The sequence below is a fragment of the Haemaphysalis longicornis genome, unplaced genomic scaffold (assembly GCF_048455015.1).
Source record: "Haemaphysalis longicornis isolate Haplotype H1 unplaced genomic scaffold, Haemaphysalis longicornis Haplotype H1 scaffold_1, whole genome shotgun sequence".
NCBI lineage: Eukaryota > Metazoa > Arthropoda > Arachnida > Ixodida > Ixodidae > Haemaphysalis > Haemaphysalis longicornis.
In genome coordinates this window covers 216,181,485-216,202,108 of record NW_027526203.1, presented here as the reverse complement: position 1 = coordinate 216,202,108, position 20,624 = coordinate 216,181,485, and the positions used below count along the sequence as shown (strand labels likewise).

Genomic DNA, 20,624 nt, shown 5'->3' with positions numbered 1-20,624 from the left:
TGTAGTTACCGATGTGCATATCGAAAACTGTTGGAATGCTAGCTAAATTTAAGTATTTTTTGCCTCCTGCTGTTAAGTTACATATCTATAACTCGTTTATGTATCACCTGAATTACTGCTTTCTTGCGTGGGGAAACACAACCAAAACAACCTAAATCGAATGTACGTATTACAAAAAAGAAAAGCAGTACGACATATAGCTGCTGTAAAGCCTAACGCACATACAAAAAACCTATTCAGCCAACTGAATTTGGTTTCAGTTCACAACCTTTATAACCTTAACCTAGCAAAAAAATACAAATCTCACGTCATCATGACATTTTCATAAAATCAATTGAGAACCTAACAGCAAAAGCATACGAAAATACCCAACACGTTCACAATAAATGTGGACTGTACCGTTTTCACATTCCATTTTTGGGCACCGAATGATTCGGCACACTTTGCCTTCCTTGTTAAATCACCTCTCAGCCAATGACATTATTACTGAGCATGTAAACAGTGTTGTATTAAAAAATTTTTTTGTTGCAAAGGGGTGATTCCTGAAAAACTGTGTATAATGATGCCACACAAGCGACTTTCCGTTAAAATATGTACCTTGTGATGCCTGTCGCTGTCTGTAACTAGGGTGTGCACTTCATCTAGTGAATTACAGTAGAATCTCGATGATATGAATCTCGCGGGACCGCAGAAAAAATTCGTATAATCTGAAATTCGAATGAACCAACAACACAGACCAAAAAATTGAGCCCTAAAAAAAGTTTTCTTTTATTTTCTTACTTTCGTGTGAAGAAATCCGGGATGTTTTTCTGCTTTTTTTTAACCTCCGTGTCGCCCAGCAGTTCTTTCTGGAGCGCGTAAAACTTCGCACTCGTCTCCTCGCTGTGCGCTGAAACAGTCAAGGCGTGAATCGCAGGGCGTGTTTTTGCATGCGATTTGTGCTTGTCGGCGTCATGAAAAGGACATGCAACGTGCATGGCAGTTTTAGAGCACTCGCGACAGCTGGCTGGCTCCGCCACGCCGGAGATGTTTAGGCTTACCACCCCTGCAGATATTTCATGGACGCTTTCACTAGCAGCGCAGATGATGTTTTGTAGTACTGTTTTCGCTCACATTATCAGCTCCTTTACTGCACAAGCAACTTTGTGTGTGCCTTGAGCGGCATTTTAAAGATAAGTTAGATGCGGTCGCTCGAGCGCCCCACGCCACTTTGCAACTCAAAGGGGCACTGACACAAAAATTTTGCATCTTGTTTTTTTTGTTGCAATAAGTAGCTAGTGACCTACTTATAACCTGTAGAAACCTCATTTGCTTCAGCGTGCGACGGTTGTTTAATTAGAGGCATTTTCAATGCGGCCAGTCGCAGTTTCGGTTTCAGCGAGTGCCGCGAAACGATGGATTTTGTGGATTTTGTGTGAACAAAGCTGACCACGTGACCGTCGGAGGGATATCACAGTTACAGAGCAGAGCCGCCGTAGCACTGTCGAATCCGCATCGACGGCAGTTTCTGCGAATGCCCCCCCGTACTGATTTCGTGAGGCGCCTAATTAAAAAGCGACCGTGGATGTGACGCAGGCGCTGCGAGTGCAAATGCTACCGCGGCTAACGAACGACGCGCGACGCTCGAGACGGTGGGTGGCAAGACTCTGCGCGCTGGGAGCAGCCGGCCGGTCTGCCTACAGGTCCGCCTACAGATGTGTTCGGCTTAGCACTGCGGCGGATATTCGAGTGCCGCTCTCGTAAGCGGTGCAGATGACAGTTTTTAATGCAACCCGCCATGGCATCATTAACTCCTTTCTCATGTAAGCCACCATGGTCGGGACTTGGGGACAATTTCGTGCAGCGGTAACAAGCTATCACTCGAGCTACCTGCGCCGGCGTGGGCCACTTCGCGGCCGTGGCCGCCGCCTGCACAGCGACCGTGCGGCTTGCTCAGTGGGCTTTTCGTGCCTCCGGCGCGTTTCCGCATCCAATGGTAATAAACAGTAATAGAAACAGAGTGCCTGGAATCGCTGTAGAACTTTGGTCGCGGCCAGCTGCCCGATGAGCTGACGAAATCACGGCGCCTCCGCCGCCAACGATCGGGTCGTTCGTTCTCGAGAGCAGAAGCTCCGCCCTCCGGCCCTCCGATTGGAGCGGCGAGCCGGCAGTGCGGAAGCGGCAAACACAAACTCGTGACGTGTTTGGATGTTGTTTATTTACACTTGCGCGTGGTCCTCTGCTGGCCGCTCGGTTGCGTTTCGCACACTTCAAAATTGATTTTAAATATGTTCTAGGCTGTATTCACCGCTGATATTTTGCAGATGATGTATATGTGTTCCCACCAATCTATCTCCGAAGTCATCTCGCCTTCAAAGTTTTGTGTCAGTGCTTAAGCCGCCGCCAGCCACGCGCGTGGCGCATGCGGGTGGTTCTGCGGCGGCGTCAGCGTGCTTGTGGCATGCAGGGTGCATTTTTATGAGCAGAAAATGACAGCCCGGCTGTTCCTGGAGAAAGAGTGACAAAGAGTGTAAAGAGAGTCCATACGTCGCCGTCGCTTGGTCGCTCAGCATTTGGACACCTCGCCGGCTCGTTGGTATCATCAGCCGGGCCGCGTAGGTGCGTTCGTAACAGTCGAAATTTCGCCCATTGCAAACAGTGCAATTTTGCCAGGACTTCTTCGAACTTCTTGTCATCCCGAAATTCGTATTACCCAGAATCATATCATCGAGATTTCACTGTAATAGCACTTTTTACCGAGCCCCCACCCCCACCCCACTTTGTCTGAGATAAACTTTTATCTGATCTTTTATCTTATGTATCCCTCCTGCTCGGGCTATTGGCCTGCAGCATTCCTTAAATAACAAATAAGTAAGAATACTTTGTTCTGGGTTGAAAAGCGTCTTATAGGATGTACAGGCTCACATCCTCTCAAATGCTGCCCGAATTTGCCAGTGAGTTGTCAGGCTTGTAGAAGCTGAACATGCTTCGTGAGTGGCATGGCGGAACACAAATGGATCCTTGAACAAACACAGCACGAGTTTGCGAGGAAAATGCATGAGCTGGCTTGGATGCCTAACCGTCGCCTCCGCGATTTGCTGCCGGTGGCGCGCCGTTGCTCCGGCCGTCCCATTCGGCGCGGAAGCAAGGGGAGCGGTGTAATTTTGCTAACTCCGACACACGCCGCGAGGCAGCGCCGTTAGCCTAAGGTTGAAGCGAGGCTTGTCTGGCCGACGCTGCCTGCGCTTTGAGTTGTAAATCAGCCTTCGCTGTTACATCATTTTCGTGCGATATCGCTACGCGAAAATATGCTTTTGTTGCCTTTTAAGTTGTTTCGAACGCTCTGGGTATCCGTTGTGTGTGTGCGCGTGCGTGCGTGCATGCGTGCGTGTGCGTGCGAAAACAGCGTAATACCGATAAGCTCTCGTGTATCGTTTATAGGCAGGCGATTACGATAGTCAAATAATCTGTTAGGCTTCCACGGGTACGAATCAATCATATTTCTGCGTTTTATTTAATATGCTTAGGGGTTTCAAGTACCTACTGCAATCACGCTACCAAATTATTTGCCGTGAGTGAAAAAGTCATGATATTCCGCGATGCCTTTCATATCGCTATCGACTCTACATATGTATTTTGTCGAAAGGCTGTTTCTGAATTTCTAGATTTGCTAATTTGTTGTCATGACATATTAAGGGCATTATTTTTTTCGGTGAGCAGTTAAAGGAGCCATGAAGAGAAAACACAAGTTTGGTTCATTCAAAAGATTGTCTCGTTAGAATCATACTGACACCACTTTTAACGTAAACTTCGCTCAAATAAGCTACATAATTAGGAAAAACGGGAATGGTCATGCGACCCACCAGCTCATTTCCCGCAACAGAACCTATGATGTCACATGAGCTAAGCTCTGCGATTGGCGGAGGCTGGCAGAAGCAGACGCAAATTAGGTAGAGCTTACAAACTAGACGAACGAGCGATTTGCGCTTAAATTTAGGGCACATTCTTTACAAAGCAATAAGAATGATGGGACAAACAGTGGAAGTTAGGAAAGCACATGTAAACATAGAAGTACTGATGCGTTCTGCTGTTCGTACTGTGCACAGCATGCTTGGTTTAGCTGCACACCACTACGGGGCTTGGGGTTGTCTCAGACGACACTGGCCGATTGACGCAAGCAACGGTGTCATACGTGACCCCATTTGTCGAGCGAGCACTGTTTCAGGGAACGAATATTTTCTCCCAGAACAAAAACAAGCTAGGTTTAAATGCGGGCCAAAACAAACCAAACGCTTGCCACGGTATGGTGGCGCCATCTAGGTTACGGAACGTAAAGAAACGCGGGAACAAACCAACACCGCTGTACAGGGTGGAGACAACCTTTGAACGGTCCCGTGCCGCCGCAATTGGGCCAACGGGCTCAACACGTTATTCTTTTCGTTTCCCACGAGACCTAGCAACACGAAACAGACAATATGATTCAAACTTCTTCAGTAAACCGCGTTGCGGCGATAATTTTAGTGCGGTTTTGACACAATGACTTGCTTCGGCGGTGAGCGAGCAACCGAAAATGGCGGCGCCAGCGTATACGTGTCTCTACCCTGTATGGCGGATGCGTGAATGAAGGTATTCTAGGCTGCAGAGCGGTCGGTTCCTGTGATGTCATTTGGGACCACGAAAACGCACGATTGAGCGGGAAAATCAAAATTTTAACTTCAATTGTTTCATTTCTCAGTGAATAAAGCACCGTTTGTACCCGGACAAGCGCTGGGGGCACTATAAAACACGAAATCTTTCGAATAAAACCAACTTGCATTTTCTCTTCATGGCTCCTTTAAGCTGATCACTAATATCTGTATGCACAACATCGGCTGTAAGTAAGTTGTTCGGGATATTAGTGAATAAGCACATCAAGTGGAGGACTATACCAATCGTAACTCGGGTAAAGATTTTTATTACATTACTTAGACTACGTCCATTTATGGTAGACTGGAAGTCTCTCTGTACGTTTGTATATGCAAGCATGCATGCCAATAAACGGCACCAGCACGTTTACCCTGCCTATTGCGAAAAAAATACCGACAGCCATTTGGACAGTATACACTTAAGATGCTGAAGTATACGATGTCTCTGTTAATAGTATCGCGGTAAAAGTTACGCCAAACGTTTCAAGTAGTGTTGCCATGTCATCTACTTTATCTGTCAAAGACCGCACGTTTAAAGGAGAAAAAAGGAAACCACATGGGGGGTATTTTCGTGTTTACTAATGGTTGGATTTCGGTCGGTTGAATTCCCATAATTTGGTTCTTGCTTGGAAAGCACGGAATATGCGTTCCGTGCTTTCCAAGCAAGAACCAAATTATGGGAATTGGGTACGAGATTTTCAGAAATAATGGGTACGAGATCAGAATTATGGGTACGAGATTTTGAGAAATAAAACCGGAAAACGTGTAGTGTTTTGGAACATGCGAGACTGCAGAAAAGAATACTGCTGTGCAATGAATTCACTTATGCATCACCCCGGGCATAGTCTACGTCAAAAATTCAAAGCACCGGTAACTACCCTAATGGCACCAGTAACTACTTCTACCTTTCACCTGCATTGGTGTGCGGTAATTTTTTTATTAAACGTCGCACACAGGCTGCGAAGGCCGAGTTATCGTCCTCTGCACCCACCCGCGCCAGGGAAAACGACCTTAGGCTACGCGCGCCGCGGTGCGGCGGAAAACGGCGAAACGGCCTCTTTGGAATTACACTCTCTCCGGGTGATTAGAACGGCCGGAGCAACGGCGCGCCGCTGGTAGCTGATTGCGGAGGCCACGGCCTAACTCTCTAGCGTGGTTGTGTTCACCCTGTGAACGTCGTTTCCGTATGCCCTGCAGCGAGCTGAGCCACCTGCTGAGCCCATGCCAGCTCCAAGTCTGCAGCCGAGTGTGGTCTCCAAGGCCTCCACTCCTCCCAAGCCGGCAGTGCAGGGGGAAACCAAGGACGGTATCACGACGCCCAAGCCGTTCGAAGCACCAGGGAGGAAGCTGCAGTCCTTTACCACCTCGACGCCCCTCATCCACACCGAGCCGGCCACGAGTGGAATCACATGCGGAATCCCACTGTCACGGGTCGTCACTGCTCCCGAGCCGGGAAGAGTGGTGGGCATTGTGTCCTGAATTAACGTTGCACACGTGCACTGACACAGGGGGCAGCCCTGGTCGACTGCAAGGATGCACAAGTGTTCACCTGTTTTATGTTATTTATGTTTTGGTGTTTAGATTACTTGTTTTGCATTGGTCGTATACGTCATGTCTTGTGTTTCCGTATAGCTGGTAAAAGTCGAGTACAGTCGGAAGGAACGCAGCTTCAACAAAACTTTTACTGGAATGGAGGGTGCCCATAAGCAGTAATGCACCAAAGTTCTGCAGTCGATGAACAACTTTCTCCAGTGGTGGTATTCTCGAGTTTTGTCCCTTTTGTGTCCCTTTCAAACGTGTTCCTTTTGGTGAGCCCTGATTGGCCAAAAGCAAACAACCGGAAGTGACGTAACGCAAGCGTGGCAAACCTACTGCCAACACCCAGTGCTTAACCCGAGGTACGTCACAATGAAAGGTACTCAAACGGGACGTTTTCAAAAGGGACAGTTACGAGAATACCGCCCCAGATCATTTCACTAAACTCTTTCGTTACCGTGGGAAATTGACTGATTTTTAGGGGTCTAAGAAAACTTTTTTTTCTTCTGCGAAACATATTAATTAGGCACTAATTACAGTAACATAAAATGCAGATAATATAATTCCTTTTCCAGCAACACCAGCTTCTATCATGTTTTCATACATCATAGTTGCGAAAAAAATATATCAAAATTTTTGCCATGCTCTCGTAGAAAATGATAAAAAGGTAGTTGAGTTTAATAAACCATTAATAGCCAGGGGTGAGACAGCTGCGCATATTGCGCAGATTTGATACAAATTTGTTTTCCTGCGCCAGGCTGCTCCAAAAGCTTGAAAATTGCAAAAATTGCGCCAAGCTGCTCCAAAACAGTCTGAGAGCCAAGGAATTTAATGCTCCCGTCAGTTTTAGTGGGGAAAAGTGCTTACTGACAGCATAATTTTCCAACACCGCCAAGGTGATGCTATTTGTAAAGGTTTAATTGATTGATCATTCCATAAAAAACCCACATAAAATTGTCCCCGAGATAGTTTTTTCGAAAGTCACAATGTCGGGTTCCACATGTTATATTCCGTGCGTTTTTAAAATTTTCTCATCGAAAGCCACCGCAAAGTCCTGTAGAAAAAATACTTTTGTGTACTGAGGCATCAAACCGCTTGTGCAAGTTGATGAAAAAAAAACGGGAATTTTTGGAGCGCCGTATCTCCGGAACGACATTACTGGGCGCCGCCATCTTGGTGTGAAGATGTGGAAACATGGCCGACGGGCAAAGCAGGTCCTTGCGGTTCAGGCAGAGCGCTCTTCGTTGATTTCTACCTTGGTTTTACTTATGGGGGTGGCTGGGTTCACATTTAGTCGTTTGATCTGTTGCGAGAAGTTGTGCGGCTCAAAAGACGGGAGTTAATCGAAAACAACATGGCGCCCGCTAATTCGCCGTGTTTCGGCCTTGAGTGTGAGGCCAGTGCGTGCTTGAAGTGAAATTTCGGACTCATTGCGGTGTTATAAAACTCTGAGTTATTGCTGCCTTTCACAGCGAACATGCGAGCGATGGGAATGGGACGATTGACGCTGCAGATTGGGCGGCCCGATAGCGGGACGGGCTATTATTGCACGCTAGTAATAATGGTTCATCTATCTGAAGTGAAATTTAATGCCAAAAGGGAGCTGGCTAAACATACCAACGTTACTCAGATTATGATCGTAGTGAATGTGCACCTTGAGATTGAAATGGGAGGGCTGGTGGGGTGCAACGACTGTGAGCTCGCTTTGCGCAACTTTTGCCGTGGCTCTACAGTTGTGCGTAAAGACGAGTCTGGAATTACAAAAATAACAATTTCGGCATTCACATGATAATAAAAATGGCTTACTATTGCTTAGTTTGTCAATTCGATATTTTCAATGGAACTCCACGCTATCTATGCATAGAGCCTAAGAATTTAAAAAAATGGATATAATAGTATAGTAAAAAGGTAGTTCAGTTCGCACCTTGTGATACTCTGGTAGAAAAAAACTTGAAAGGCTGTTTCAGTGTTATGTAAATTCAAAACCGACTAAAAAGTGCACTTTTCGCCCGTGAGTTGCCAAATATTTAGTTTTTTAGGCTCCTAAGGGGACATAATAAATATCGTTTTTCTGCTCCAAATCAAGGTTCTTCTGCTCCAAAATCAAGATTTCGCTGCTCCAAAAACTGCTCCCAAATCAGATTCAGCTGTCTCACCCCTGAATAGCAGAAAAAATTGTGAATATACATTTCAAAAACATGTCCTAGAAAAAGTGTTCACTTGCGCGGAACAGTTTCTCAGATACAAAAAAAAAATGTTAGCATGCGTGGTGCCCATGCCATGCGGTGAAGCCTAACCTCCATTTCAAAATGCGCAATTTTTGGTGATTTCCTGGAAGAAATCTGGTGGATTGACATTGTCAGAGGCACCAATTTGGCCTCACGGGACGTGAAAACATCTCGTCAATGACTGACTTCATTTACGGCCACCACAGTATTCGGGACAAGCACGCAATGCGAAAAGATCTGCATGGAGTTGAAAACAAAACTCGGTGGTTGATGCTTGTTGACGTTCACTGTCAATTCTCTCTGAAAACATAAACTTTATTTTTTTATCATCTTCTGACTCGCTATTGTAGCCCTGCTTGCAGGAAGGAAGTGCAATGCGCTAGAATCTTGCCCTGCAAGCTTTCACCGAGTAGCTATTGTGCGATGGAAGTTTTCAGCACTATGAGCCTCCTGCTTTGAGCGCCACCTAACATTTTCGAAAAGAAACAATACCAAACCTCCGTCCAAATAGACAATTCTACTAAAGAGCAGTACTAGACCTCCGGAGTTAGCCTTGTATGGAAACGAAACTGGCCGGCGAACAGCTGGCAGTGTGCAAGGCGGTTTGAAGCGCTCTCCTTGTTGGAACTGACATCTCGCGACTGGGTGTTATCTTTTGACTGAGGCGCCATCTGGAGGCGAGCTGCTCAGACAGACCCTACACTGGCTCCCCAAACAAAGGCGAATTTCAGCGGAAATTTCTTATTCCGACCGGATTCAACACTCGCATCGTGTTCGTGAAGCCACCAGGAGCACTACAACATCAAGCTTGAAGCTGTACATACAACATTCTTCATTTTAGGGCCAGATCAAGTTTCAAAGCGGTAGAGATCCGCTAACTCTACTTAACAAGCTAGCGGCGAGGCATTGCCACAACATCGGCTACCTCGCCACAGGAGATGGCGTCTGCCCTGGCTCTAGCGGACGCCACCCAAGCTCACTGGTCGTCTACAGACATCTCAGACGAAGACTAAATGGATTTGCGAGGTTCGCAAGAAGATACAATTACTACCGGTGGGAATAATGACACCACAAACTGGATCACTGCACAAGCTGGGCCCAACGCCGCAGATTGAAATCGCAAGCGATCACGCCGGCGCTGACCTTAACGCCTCCGAAATCGGATCTTCGCACCAGCCGCCTACCGCGCAAGCCGAAACTGCCACCGCTGCCCGCCCACGATTACAAGCTGGCCATCAGACCTCGCAAAGACCTGCCACTAAGCAAGGTGATCCCCATGGCCCTCTCAGATTGCATCTTGCACGAGGCGAATCTCCAGCTTGAAGGCACAATCAAGTCAGCATCGACGAAAATCAGAACATCCTCATCGTAAGCACCCCTTCCCCAGACACTGCCGCGACACTAAGCAAGATAGAAAAACTCACAATTGGAAATGGTACCTTTGAAGTTTCATCATACAGAGTCTCCCCGGATAGTTCCTGCAAAGGTGTGATCCATAACATCCACCTCGAGGCAACGCCTGACGAAATAATGAAAGCCATCTCAGCTCCAGGATTCAAACCACTCACGTGCCACAGGTTAGGAAATTCTACAACCATCGTCATAACATTTCTGGGGAAGAAAGTGCCCTTTATGGTCTACGTCGGTGGGGTAGAGACGAGGTGCTACCTCTACAAGCGCACGGTCGCCCACTGTCACGTGTGCCACAAAACCGGCCACAGGGCAGGCGTGTGCCCGCACCCGCCCTTCAATGCCCAAATGCAAGGATTGCGGAGTTCAACTGATTTTGGACCAACACGAGTGCCGCCCCCAGTGCACACTCTGCGGAGGCGCCCATACAACAGCAAGTAAGCCATGTCCCAAGAGGTTCCTACCACCGATCAACCGCAGAAAGGGAGGAGGCCCACCCACGAGCGACAGGAGTTCCCACTCACTGTCCATGGATGCTCGCAAAACGACTCCAAACTCCTGGTCCCAATCCCGGAACAGGCGAGACAGTTCCCAGGCACCGACCAAAAGTGGAAGGGAATCAAGACGTTGCTCCTAGGCTTGTGCGAATATTCGGGCGCTTCGAATATTCGAACGAATATTGCAGTATTCGTATTTGCTTCGACTCGAATTTAAAATTTCGGATATTTCGAAGTATTCGGGGTGAACAAATATCACAACTGCATTCAAGTTTCGATTTCGTTAGGCAAGCAGCAGTGCCATTGACGTCAGGCCTACATCTTGACTACATGTGGAGCCAAGACAAGCTAAGCCACATTCAGAGTGTTGTCGTAGCCTTCTTATGCGCGCATGTTCTTCAGGGTAGTCGAGGCCCCTGTTTCATTGTTTCAAACAATGAAAATGGTTCTATGTCGCCGAGCAGTCCTTTCTGGACTTTCGCCTCCTCACTCACGGTGCCCATACACTACACGCTGTAAACCGTGAACCGCATGGTGCGTTTTTGCACGCGATTCGTGTGCATCGGCGTTGCGCGTGAGATTTTTTCACACCCGTGTCGATGAGTGCACATTCCTAAACGAGTTGGTGTTGCATTGCCGAAATTACAGAACAATTCCGCGCGCGGCAGCTTCTGCCTCACTCAGAAAATGACGCGCGCCGCTCGCGGCAGTGGGAGGAGCCTGATGACTTGCGCCAATGGGGAGGCAAGTGCCTCATGGCGGCAGTTTTGAAGCGCTTGAGACAGCCGGCTGGCCCCGCTGGAGATGTTTAGGCTTAGCACCCCGGCAGATATTTCATGGGTGGTTTCACTAGCAGCGCGGATGATGTTTTATAGCACCGTTTTTGCCCGCATGACTAGCTCATTTACTGCACGATATTTCGTGTGTGCTTTAAGTGGCATTTTAAAGAGCAGTTAAAAGCAGTCGCTCGAGCGCCCCACACCACCTCGCGACCGAAGCCGCTGCCATGTTGCCACAGCCGGCCGCGCCCCGCTCAGCGTGCAGGTGGTTTCGCAGCGGTGTCAGCGCGCCTGTGGAGTGTGCGGCGCGTTTTCGCGAGCAGAAAACAACAGCCCGACCGTTCCTGGAGAAAGAGTGCGACGAAGAGGGGAAAGAGAGCCTGTACGTCGCCGTCGCTTGCTCGCTCGGCGTTCAGGCGCTTCGCCAGCTCGTTTGTATCATCCGCCGGGCCACGCAGGTCTGTTCGTAAGAGCTGAAATTTTCCCATTGCAAACAATGCAGTTTTGCTGGAACTTCTTCGGAAATTCGTATCACCCAGAAACGTATCATCAAGGTTCCACTGTATAGAACTTTTTATGACGGTCCCGCCAGGCCCGGAAGCTCAGTGACACCTGACAGCTATTCGAATTCGCTTCAAAAGTATTCGACCCCAAGGACTATTCGCACAAGCCTAGTCGCTCCCAATCCCGATCCAAGCATGCCTCCAAAACAAGGCCACCAAGCACCACGAGGGGAATCGGAGCATCGCAGACGACTACCGTATAATGCGGAATATAGGTCGAGATTTTTTACAGAAAAATTTGCCGAAAAGTCACCCCTCGACCTATATTGCAGTCACTGGCAGTTGTCATCTGGCGACCGGGCAGCCCATCGAGCCCATCCAAACCCCAAAGGCACCATCGCCACCACCATCAATCGGACGCGACGCCATCTTTGTTTTGTTGCTTCTCTCGCTGTCGGCGAATGTGTGCGTGCAATTTTATTCTTGCTCAAAATGAGTTTAGGCACTTGGTGCCAGTTCACAGCAGCATTTAAAAGAAAAGTTGTGGGTTTTCGAAGGTCCATGACGTGTCCGCCTTGCGCCAGTTCGGTATCACCAAAAGAAGTGTTGCTAGCGGCATTAACTGAAGGGGCAGCTCTCGGTATGCAACGCTCGGAAGGCCTTGTTTCATGGGCGCTGCTCTGTGCACCTGTGCTGCTGTACAAAGGAGCAAATTTTGTCCGCTAGCGTCGTGCGATGTCTCTACGGATGGATACCCCAATATGTTTGCTGACCGCCTGCACAGACTGGCTGTCACTCCGGTCTGCACATGAGTGTCCACGCTTTGCGCTCGCTTCACGATGACATGGTCTTGCGAGTGTTTAAGACGTGCTGCATAAGCAATTCCCTGGATTGCACCGAGGACGACCTTCTGTGTGGGCGACAGCAAGCCAGAAGCAGTCGTCGGACGATACTTCAGACAGTTTTAAATGAGTAATCTGAGACGAAACAAGTTATAGTCTCAATAAAACAATGGTTGGTACCTAATTTTTTTTTTTTTTTGCATTTTTTGGCTACAAGGTAAGGGGGTCGACCTATATTCCGCATTATACGGTACGTCACCATCTCAGGTGAGCTGGGCAAAGGTCGCCTCTTCCAAAGCTCAACCTCCCCTTTACCACCCTGAAATAACACAGGTGCAGGCGCAGAATGCCCGCCTACTAGAGGAATATGCTATTCTAAAAGCTGAACTTGCATCTCTCAGAGCAGAATTATGTGCGATGTGGGAAGATTTTCTTAGCACATGCAGCATTGCAAAAGCCAGCACCCAGTCTTCCCCACCTGAGAAGCGCAAACAGGCTGAAAAATCCCCAATCCCGCCAAAAGAGCAGCATCCCAACCATCCCCAGAATGCGTAACCCACCCCTTCCACACTGTCCCTCCAGCAGATAGAAGAATTAATAACACCACGTTAAAGATCCCCAGATGGTCGAAATTAATCCGGAGCCCTCCACTACGGCGCGCCTCATCGCCTGCGTTGCGTCGGCGCGTTAAACCCTACAATCATCATCATCAGAATTAATAACACGGTCTACCGAAACTATTCAGGCTACTCTAGAAAAGCACTTGACTGACAGCATGTTGCAATTCAATCCACAAGTGACGGCATGCATAGTCAGGCTAGAGGAACATACGCTTCCGCTCGTGGCTCCTCAGCACTGGCGCAGCACCAACCAAACCTCCCAAACGGATGACCCTCACCAACAAGTCGCCCCTAATTTCCCCCAGGCTGGCAGCACAACGATGCAGTAGGCAACCAAACACCCAACAGAAACTCACTGTGCGGCAGTGGAACTGTCGCGGATTCAGGAATAAGTACGGTTCACTCACCCAGTACCTTTCGGCATCATCTACCCCACCCGAAAGCGTCGCGCTTCGAGAGACTAACACCCAGGGGTGCCTTCTCGGCTTCATCACATACAGCACAGAAAAAGGCAATAGTCTTCATACCCTTGTCAGCAAGCGACTTGTCGTCATTCAACACCCCCTTCAACAGTCAGAGCCCTTAGGAATACTGCTCGAGCTAATTCCGAATGCAGTTAAGAGATAACGCACCCTCTTCCTGCTCAACATTTACTGTAGACCGAAGAGCTCTCCCCCCCGCCCTGAAGCAAGTCATAGAGCAAGCTGCCTGCACTGCGGCCAACCATCCGCTCCTAGTAGTGGGTGACTTCAACGCAGCCCACCCGGACTGGGGATATACTTCTACCAACCCCAGGGGCAGAGCGCTGCACGCATTCAACATGGATCAAGATGTCGCCCTTCTAACTGACCCCCAACAAAGCACAAGAATAGGCAACAGCGTGACCAGGGACACTACCTCTGACCTCACCTTGACCAAACTTGTCCCCCATGCCCGCTGGTCCCACTTAGGTGACTACCTGGGCAGTGATCACGCCATCCTGGCCACCACCATATACGGAGTAGACTATCAGGCCAGGATAGGAACCGCCCGCCTCACGGATTGGGCCAAGCTGAGACAGGTTCGAGGACAATAAAGCCAACCCGAAGTTTCCCGCACCCCACCGTCCATACAAGACTGGATCGCACAACTCCGCCAAGACGGGCAGGAACACACCAAACAACTACAGACCACAACTACCACCTCGTGCATCGGCGCTCGGCTTCTCCACAAGTGGGAGGCCCGCCGCAGCCTCTTAAAGCGGTGGAAGAAACAGAAGCATAACCGCAAGCTTAAGAAGCGGATCGCTCAGTTCACGGCCGAGAGAATTAGCTCACGCTCTGCGACGGGCTAAGGGGTACATTGAGCAGCCTGAAAACCTGAAAACTGCTTCGCTCCCTCATCAATCCAGCCACCAGCAAGATGGAATCACAAAACTACATGACCCGAATCATTCTACAACACCCCAAGACTATGGCAGATCTCCTCAATACCCTCCGGGCTCGATACCACCCCACTCTCCCGTCAGAGCCGCTCCCGCCATACACCGGTAGCCCTAACCCCCTACTCGACGAGGACATCTATTTACATGAGCTTGCGGTAGCCGTTAGTGGTCTTCGAAGGCACACGGCACCGGGCATGGACCAAATCTCGAACAAAGTTCTGATCAGTTTGGATGATCAATCTCTATTATACCTCACCTCCTACCTCAACCAGATATGGCGGGCTGGTATTCTTCCAGCGGAAGGGAAAACGGCGGAGGTCCGCCTAATACCGAAGCCGGGCAAACCACCTAGCATAGGAAATATACGCTCCATTCCCCTCACGTCCTGCGTGGGGAAGCTTCTGGAACATATCGTCCTCAACTGGCTTCAAACATACCTAGAAGACACAGGCACAGGAAAGCTTCCCGGGACCGTGGTAGGCTTCCGCCCCAATCTTTCCACGCAGGATATCCTACTTCAAATCAAAGAGGAGGTAATGGCACCTGCCACACGAAATTCTCCTACTGCCATTTTGGCACTGGACCTAACCATTTGACCATGTGAAGCACACCGCCATCTTGCTTCGACTCAACTCCCTTGGCTGTGGCGCAAGAACCTACCAGTACATCCGAGACTTCCTCACCAACAGACAAGCCATCCTCGACCGCGCCACAGATCTTTTCTCTCAGGGTGGGCACGGCACACCTCAGGGGGCAGTCCTATCCCCCCTGCTGTTTAACATCGCCCTGCTCGGCCTTCCTTCGCTGCTAAATGACATACCGGGTATCTGGCACGGCCTGTATGCGGATGACATTACCATCTGGCTGTCCACTGGACCGATAGGGGAGATTGAGAACCGATTGCAGATGGCGGCGGATGTAGTGAACCGCTACACCCAGTCGTGCGGTCTTAGTTGTGCCCCCCGGAAGTCTGAACTTGTATTGGTTTCCCGCCAGAAAAAACAACCACCTGGATCTCCGACGATCAACATCCACATGAATGGCCATACAATCACCCCCTCTCAACACATCAAGATCCTTGGCATGACATTTCAAGCAGACTGCACATCCTCCATTCTAATCAACATGTCGAAACACACCACAGAACAAGTAACCCACATGATCAGACGCATTTCCTCCAAAATGCGAGGTATGGGGGAGGCGGACACACTTCGACTACTCCAAGCAATCATATCCCTGATAACCTACTCCAGTGGTTCTCAAATGGGGCTCTGCGGACCCCAGGGGGTCCGCGATAGCATTTCAGGGGTCCGTAAAGCTTCCCGCCATATGTTTCACCCGCCATTTTTCTCTCGATTTTGCCAGCATTTGCTTGAAAAGCAAAAAGTTGGATCCGCCGGATTAAATGTACATTTAGCTTCTCCGCGTGGCACATATTTTGACATCTGCATTTTGTCCAACACGCCAGCTATGAAAGACAAAGAAAAGAAACCCACAAAAGGCAGCATATAGGTGTCTAGAAGACTTAGATTCAAGTACAAATTGTTTGACATTATGGCACAGATCAACATACGCTCCATCGTGGGGTCCCCCATCACTATCGCAAGCCCAAAAGGGGTCCCCGGGGCAGTCATGGCTGAGAACCACTGACCTACTCTATACCGTATGCTCTTCTGTCTGCGGCAGAACTCAATAAAGTAGACACAATAATCCGGAAAGCCTACAAGCAAGCCATCGGACTCCCAGCAAGCACCTCCTCAGACCGACTTCTTAAGCTTGGCATCCACAACACCGCACAATAATTAATCGAGGTCCACCTCTCAAGCCAAAGATTGCGACTGGGAGCCACAGAAGCGGGCAGAGCCATTCTCTCTAGCCTGGGACTTTCAGTCCCACTTCAACATTCACCTCCAGACCTAAGAAGCATTCCACACACAATCCTGTCAATGCCTCATTGTTCCCCCTGCACCCTGTGCACCATGCGGCGAGACGAGACGCCAGAGTGAGAGCCATTTCGAGGCAATATGGAAACCAATCCGACACTGCCTACACGGATGCTGCCACACACCCCGGGATTCAGGCCACGACCACTGTTGTAGTCATGAAAAAAACAACACCACACCACAACCCACTGCAAGCAGAGGAAGCGGCCGTCGCCCTTGCCGTGAGTCAAACCACAGCCACCGTCATCATCACCGACTCGCAGCAGGCTGCCGAAATTTCACCAACGGAAGAATTCACCACACAACCCTCAAGATTCTTGCACAACGCCCCCCAAGCCGTTCCATCAAGATCACCTGGGCCCCCGCTCACCTCGACATTCCGGGCAACGGGACCGCCCATTTCCTGGCTCGAGAGCTGTCCCGCCGAGCCGCTGTTGCTGGAAGTGAGCCTGAGGGCATGCACCCGATGGTCACGTACCAAGAAATCACGATACACTAGCGACTAGAGCGACAGCATTACCCCCGGGCGCACAAACAACTCCCGAGAGAGCTGGAGCGACTCCTCCGTGCCCTTCAAGCGAACATTTTCCCCCACCAACACTAGAAGTCAAATTTTGGCTCGTATATCTGTTTCCCCCCGCAGTGCCGCTTCTGCGAGGCCCCCGGGACACCCTATCATATTGTAGGAGGCTGCGATCAAGCCCCGCTTCCCTGCCCCAGTCCCTATCCCACCCATGAGCTTTGGGAGAGAGCCTTGGCCAGCTCCACCCTCGAGGATCAGCGTCAGCTGGTCGAGAGGGCTGTGGACGCGGCCCGAGCTCAAGGCGTCCTGGACCAGGGAAGCCACCCCGAAGACTCCATTTTAATTTTTTTTTTTCTCAACAAAGAAAGTTTATTCTCCATCTTTTGACTTGCATTGGAAGTTCTTATCGCAGAAATTGGGTTAAGGCGGGCTGAATTCATGAGTGGCGTGCTTTTTTCGAGGATCAGTAGCGGTAGGCTTGAATTTGGGTAACTGCATAGTAACGCCAAATATAAAATTCACAATGCAGAAACGAAACAAAATCTAATGTAAACTGTTTGAGAGTTTTCTTTTGGTAAGTAGAACTACTACACGACTTAGAACAATGTGCGCAAAGGCAATGAAATTGCCTGAAATCATAAAATTCACAAGCACTTGCACGGAGTCATTACTGTAATGTTGTTGCTTTTTTTTCTTGTGAATCAGCTTTCAGTGTGGATTACCACATATCACGGCAACTGCAATGGAAGGTGCTGACATAGTAGTGGGTGACGATATGGCTAGGATCATCTTATAAACGAGCCCACTTGGGGTCGAGCCATAGCCAAGCCATATTGAATAAAACCGATAAAACTGCATCTTCACCCCTAGTGCTTCGTGGCGGTCTTTTTAGAGGCTTGTGCAAGAGTAACGAATTTGACTTCTAAACATGGCACTGTCAAGTGAAAAGTGGACATTTCCTGAATGCTTTTGAAAATCATTCGTATGCCACGCAGCAAAGACACTGTTGTTGTGCAGCCAATCACTGACTGCCAATCACTTAGCAGTGTTGTGCAACTGGCGGCACTTCTGTCAAAGAAGAGTGAACCGCCTTTGGGAACAGCTTACTGTAATTGCTCAATCTAGCACACATGTTTCAAATGGGTGCAGTGTCAGTGATTGCCTGGCCCAGCAACACAAACACCAAAATAGAAAATACCGTTTCAGGTTAGTGAACAAAAATTTATTTCTTCTTCCCACTTGGACTCCAGTTTCGTGTCCCGCACTCCAAAGGGCTGCTGGGATATGAAGCCCTATTTTTTATCAAAATTGTTTTGCCAAAATTCTTGATTCAGAGACGCCGCCCTTGTAGCATGCTCTGCACACTGCTGGTGAGTCCTGCAAAGCTGCCCTCACGAAATTGGGGTTTTGTTCATCACAGCCCAGGCCACCTCTGCTTGGCAGAGGATGCAGGGTCTGACAAGACCTGTGGTTCCCTTGCAGCCCCTGACCCGGGTGATTGAAGTGTCGCTGAAATCGGAAGGTGCCCAGGACCACAAGTCGGCGACCACGCTGCCTGTGACTCTTCCTCCGGGCCTGACCATCACTCCGATGGCCCCGCCCGAGATATCTTCGGCAGCGGTGACAAACGTGGTCACCAAGCCACTGCCCACTCGCTCGGAGACCACTGTCACAACCAAGGAGTCCAGCCCATCGTCTTCCGGCCCACTTGCAGGCAAGAGGAGTTTGTGCCCCCTTTTTGCTAAAATGCTTGCCTCACTGGGGATTTTTCATGAGTGACGAAAAAGAATGCGGGACGCCTTTTTTTTCTCTTTTTTTTTTTTTTTTTTTTTTTTTTGTCGCAGCAAACGAACTAAATTCCGACAAAATGCCAAGTCGTCCACTGACTCACTGCTGCTGCTAACATGGTGGAAATCCACCGAAGGTGCAGTAGACTCATGCAATTTGTGGAATTTTGTAGAGCATGTTGACTTCGCTCACATGGCTACCTGGATTTGCTAGCACAGCAGAATTTGAATTGTCGTGGTATGTTTTGAATGTCAAAGATGGCACACGAGTTGTATAACAATAAGCATGATTTTGGAATTTGTGTTTGAGTGTATTGATAGCTAAAGCTCAGCTTAGGTTTTCTCTCTCTCTCTCTCCTGTGAAGCGTCGGTGCGTTAAACCCCATAATCAATCAGTCAATATCGTGGAAATTCGTTGAGTATGCAGCGAGTTGCAGTGTTTAGTAGTGCGAGCCAGTCTTGTGCATGCAGCCATCTTGATCTGCAACTACGACGCAATTTTGCTTTATGTGCTGGGTTTTAAAAACCGACACTTAGTGGAGAAAACACAGTTAAAGCTCGTTATAACGTGACAGGCTATAGCGAAATAATGGATATAATGAGCAAATCGTAATTCTCCTTGAAAGTCCCCATAGAAACCAATGTACAACAAAACTCCGGTGATGCGATCACGGCTGGTACAAATTTCGGTGTGATTAAAATTTGTAATATTCCCCGGACAAAGTGCATTGCTTACAATACAAAAAGCATTGGCTGTTACGAACGCGTCGTCAGCAGCCGCTGGTCGCGGACCGAGCGAAGCGTGTGAGCCGGCGGAGGGTGCGGGATCTGGACGGGATCCACGGTCTCCAAGCCCAACCGGTTGCGTCATGCGGCTTCGCGATCACTCACTGGTCCTGCCGTCAAAAGGACCGGACATTCCTGGCACACTGAGGGGAGGAAGGCAAAAAGCGTCGTTGAGCCACCCACTCGAGCCAGCCTGACCTGTTTTCCATGGTGTGAGGGCAGCATGCCCCCCATTCCCACCTCACGCTGAGTGGGTCCAACCCTCGCTTTCTTTTTTTAATACGCGAAGCTCGTTGTCATTCTCTCTGTCTCTGTACGTCTGTTGTGGACTGGCGTTTTCTTGCTCTTTTCACCTCTGGAGGTTCACGGGATCGCATGCTTGCTTGCCGTTTGGTGCCGGCATGACCAGCAATGCAGACGACGACTGCAGCAGCAGCCACGACGAGCTGCCCACAACGGCTGTAACGCACCCAGTGCTTGACGTTCTGAGATGGGCGAGACCATTTGTGAAATCACTTGCACACAATTTTACGCCTTTTAGAAGTGAATCGGTGAAGATCTTAGTAAAAAGAAAATGCAGACAGATATAAGAAAATTTTTCTCCCACAAACAAATTTATTTATCTTTCATTTTGTTTGTTTTGATTATACGTATTTTGGATGGTACGAATATTTCGTGCGACCTCATGAAATTTATATGGCCTAGATTTTACTGTATTTAAAACCTTGTTTTGATGAGGTCAAATTTTCGCATTACTAGGATATAACCAACAAAAATTTTGTTTGGAAACAAAATTTTGAGCCGATTTTACGAGTGTGAAACGTAGATTTGAGACGGCCGGCAATAAAACTATATTTAGCAGTTCAAAACTTCCGCCATGCATTCTCCAGCAACACACGCGAAGCTGGACAGCGTGCGTTGCGTCCGCTGCACACGGTACACAGCCAATACATGTGGCGCGCACGGTTGTGGCACGCTCGCCTGCAACTGTTCGCTGTTGTCACTCACTGACGTTCACTGCGGGAGAGCTGCGTTGTTAAAGTTGTGCTTTTTCTTTTTTTGACTGATTCAGCCTTATTTTTT

The 20,624-nt window shown here is 48.9% G+C and overlaps 1 protein-coding gene across 6 annotated transcripts in view; it reads left to right on the top strand.

The window, feature by feature from the left end:
• Nup214 (nuclear pore complex protein Nup214) overlaps positions 1-20,624 on the top strand; it is a 221,979-nt gene that overhangs the window by 102,637 nt on the left and 98,718 nt on the right. For all 6 annotated transcript variants that reach the window (XM_077673352.1, XM_077673339.1, XM_077673343.1 and 3 more), the window contains 2 exons: positions 5,862-6,125; positions 18,451-18,682. In XM_077673352.1, coding sequence (XP_077529478.1) covers positions 5,862-6,125; positions 18,451-18,682 — 496 coding nt within the window. The remainder of the gene's footprint in view (positions 1-5,861; positions 6,126-18,450; positions 18,683-20,624) is intronic.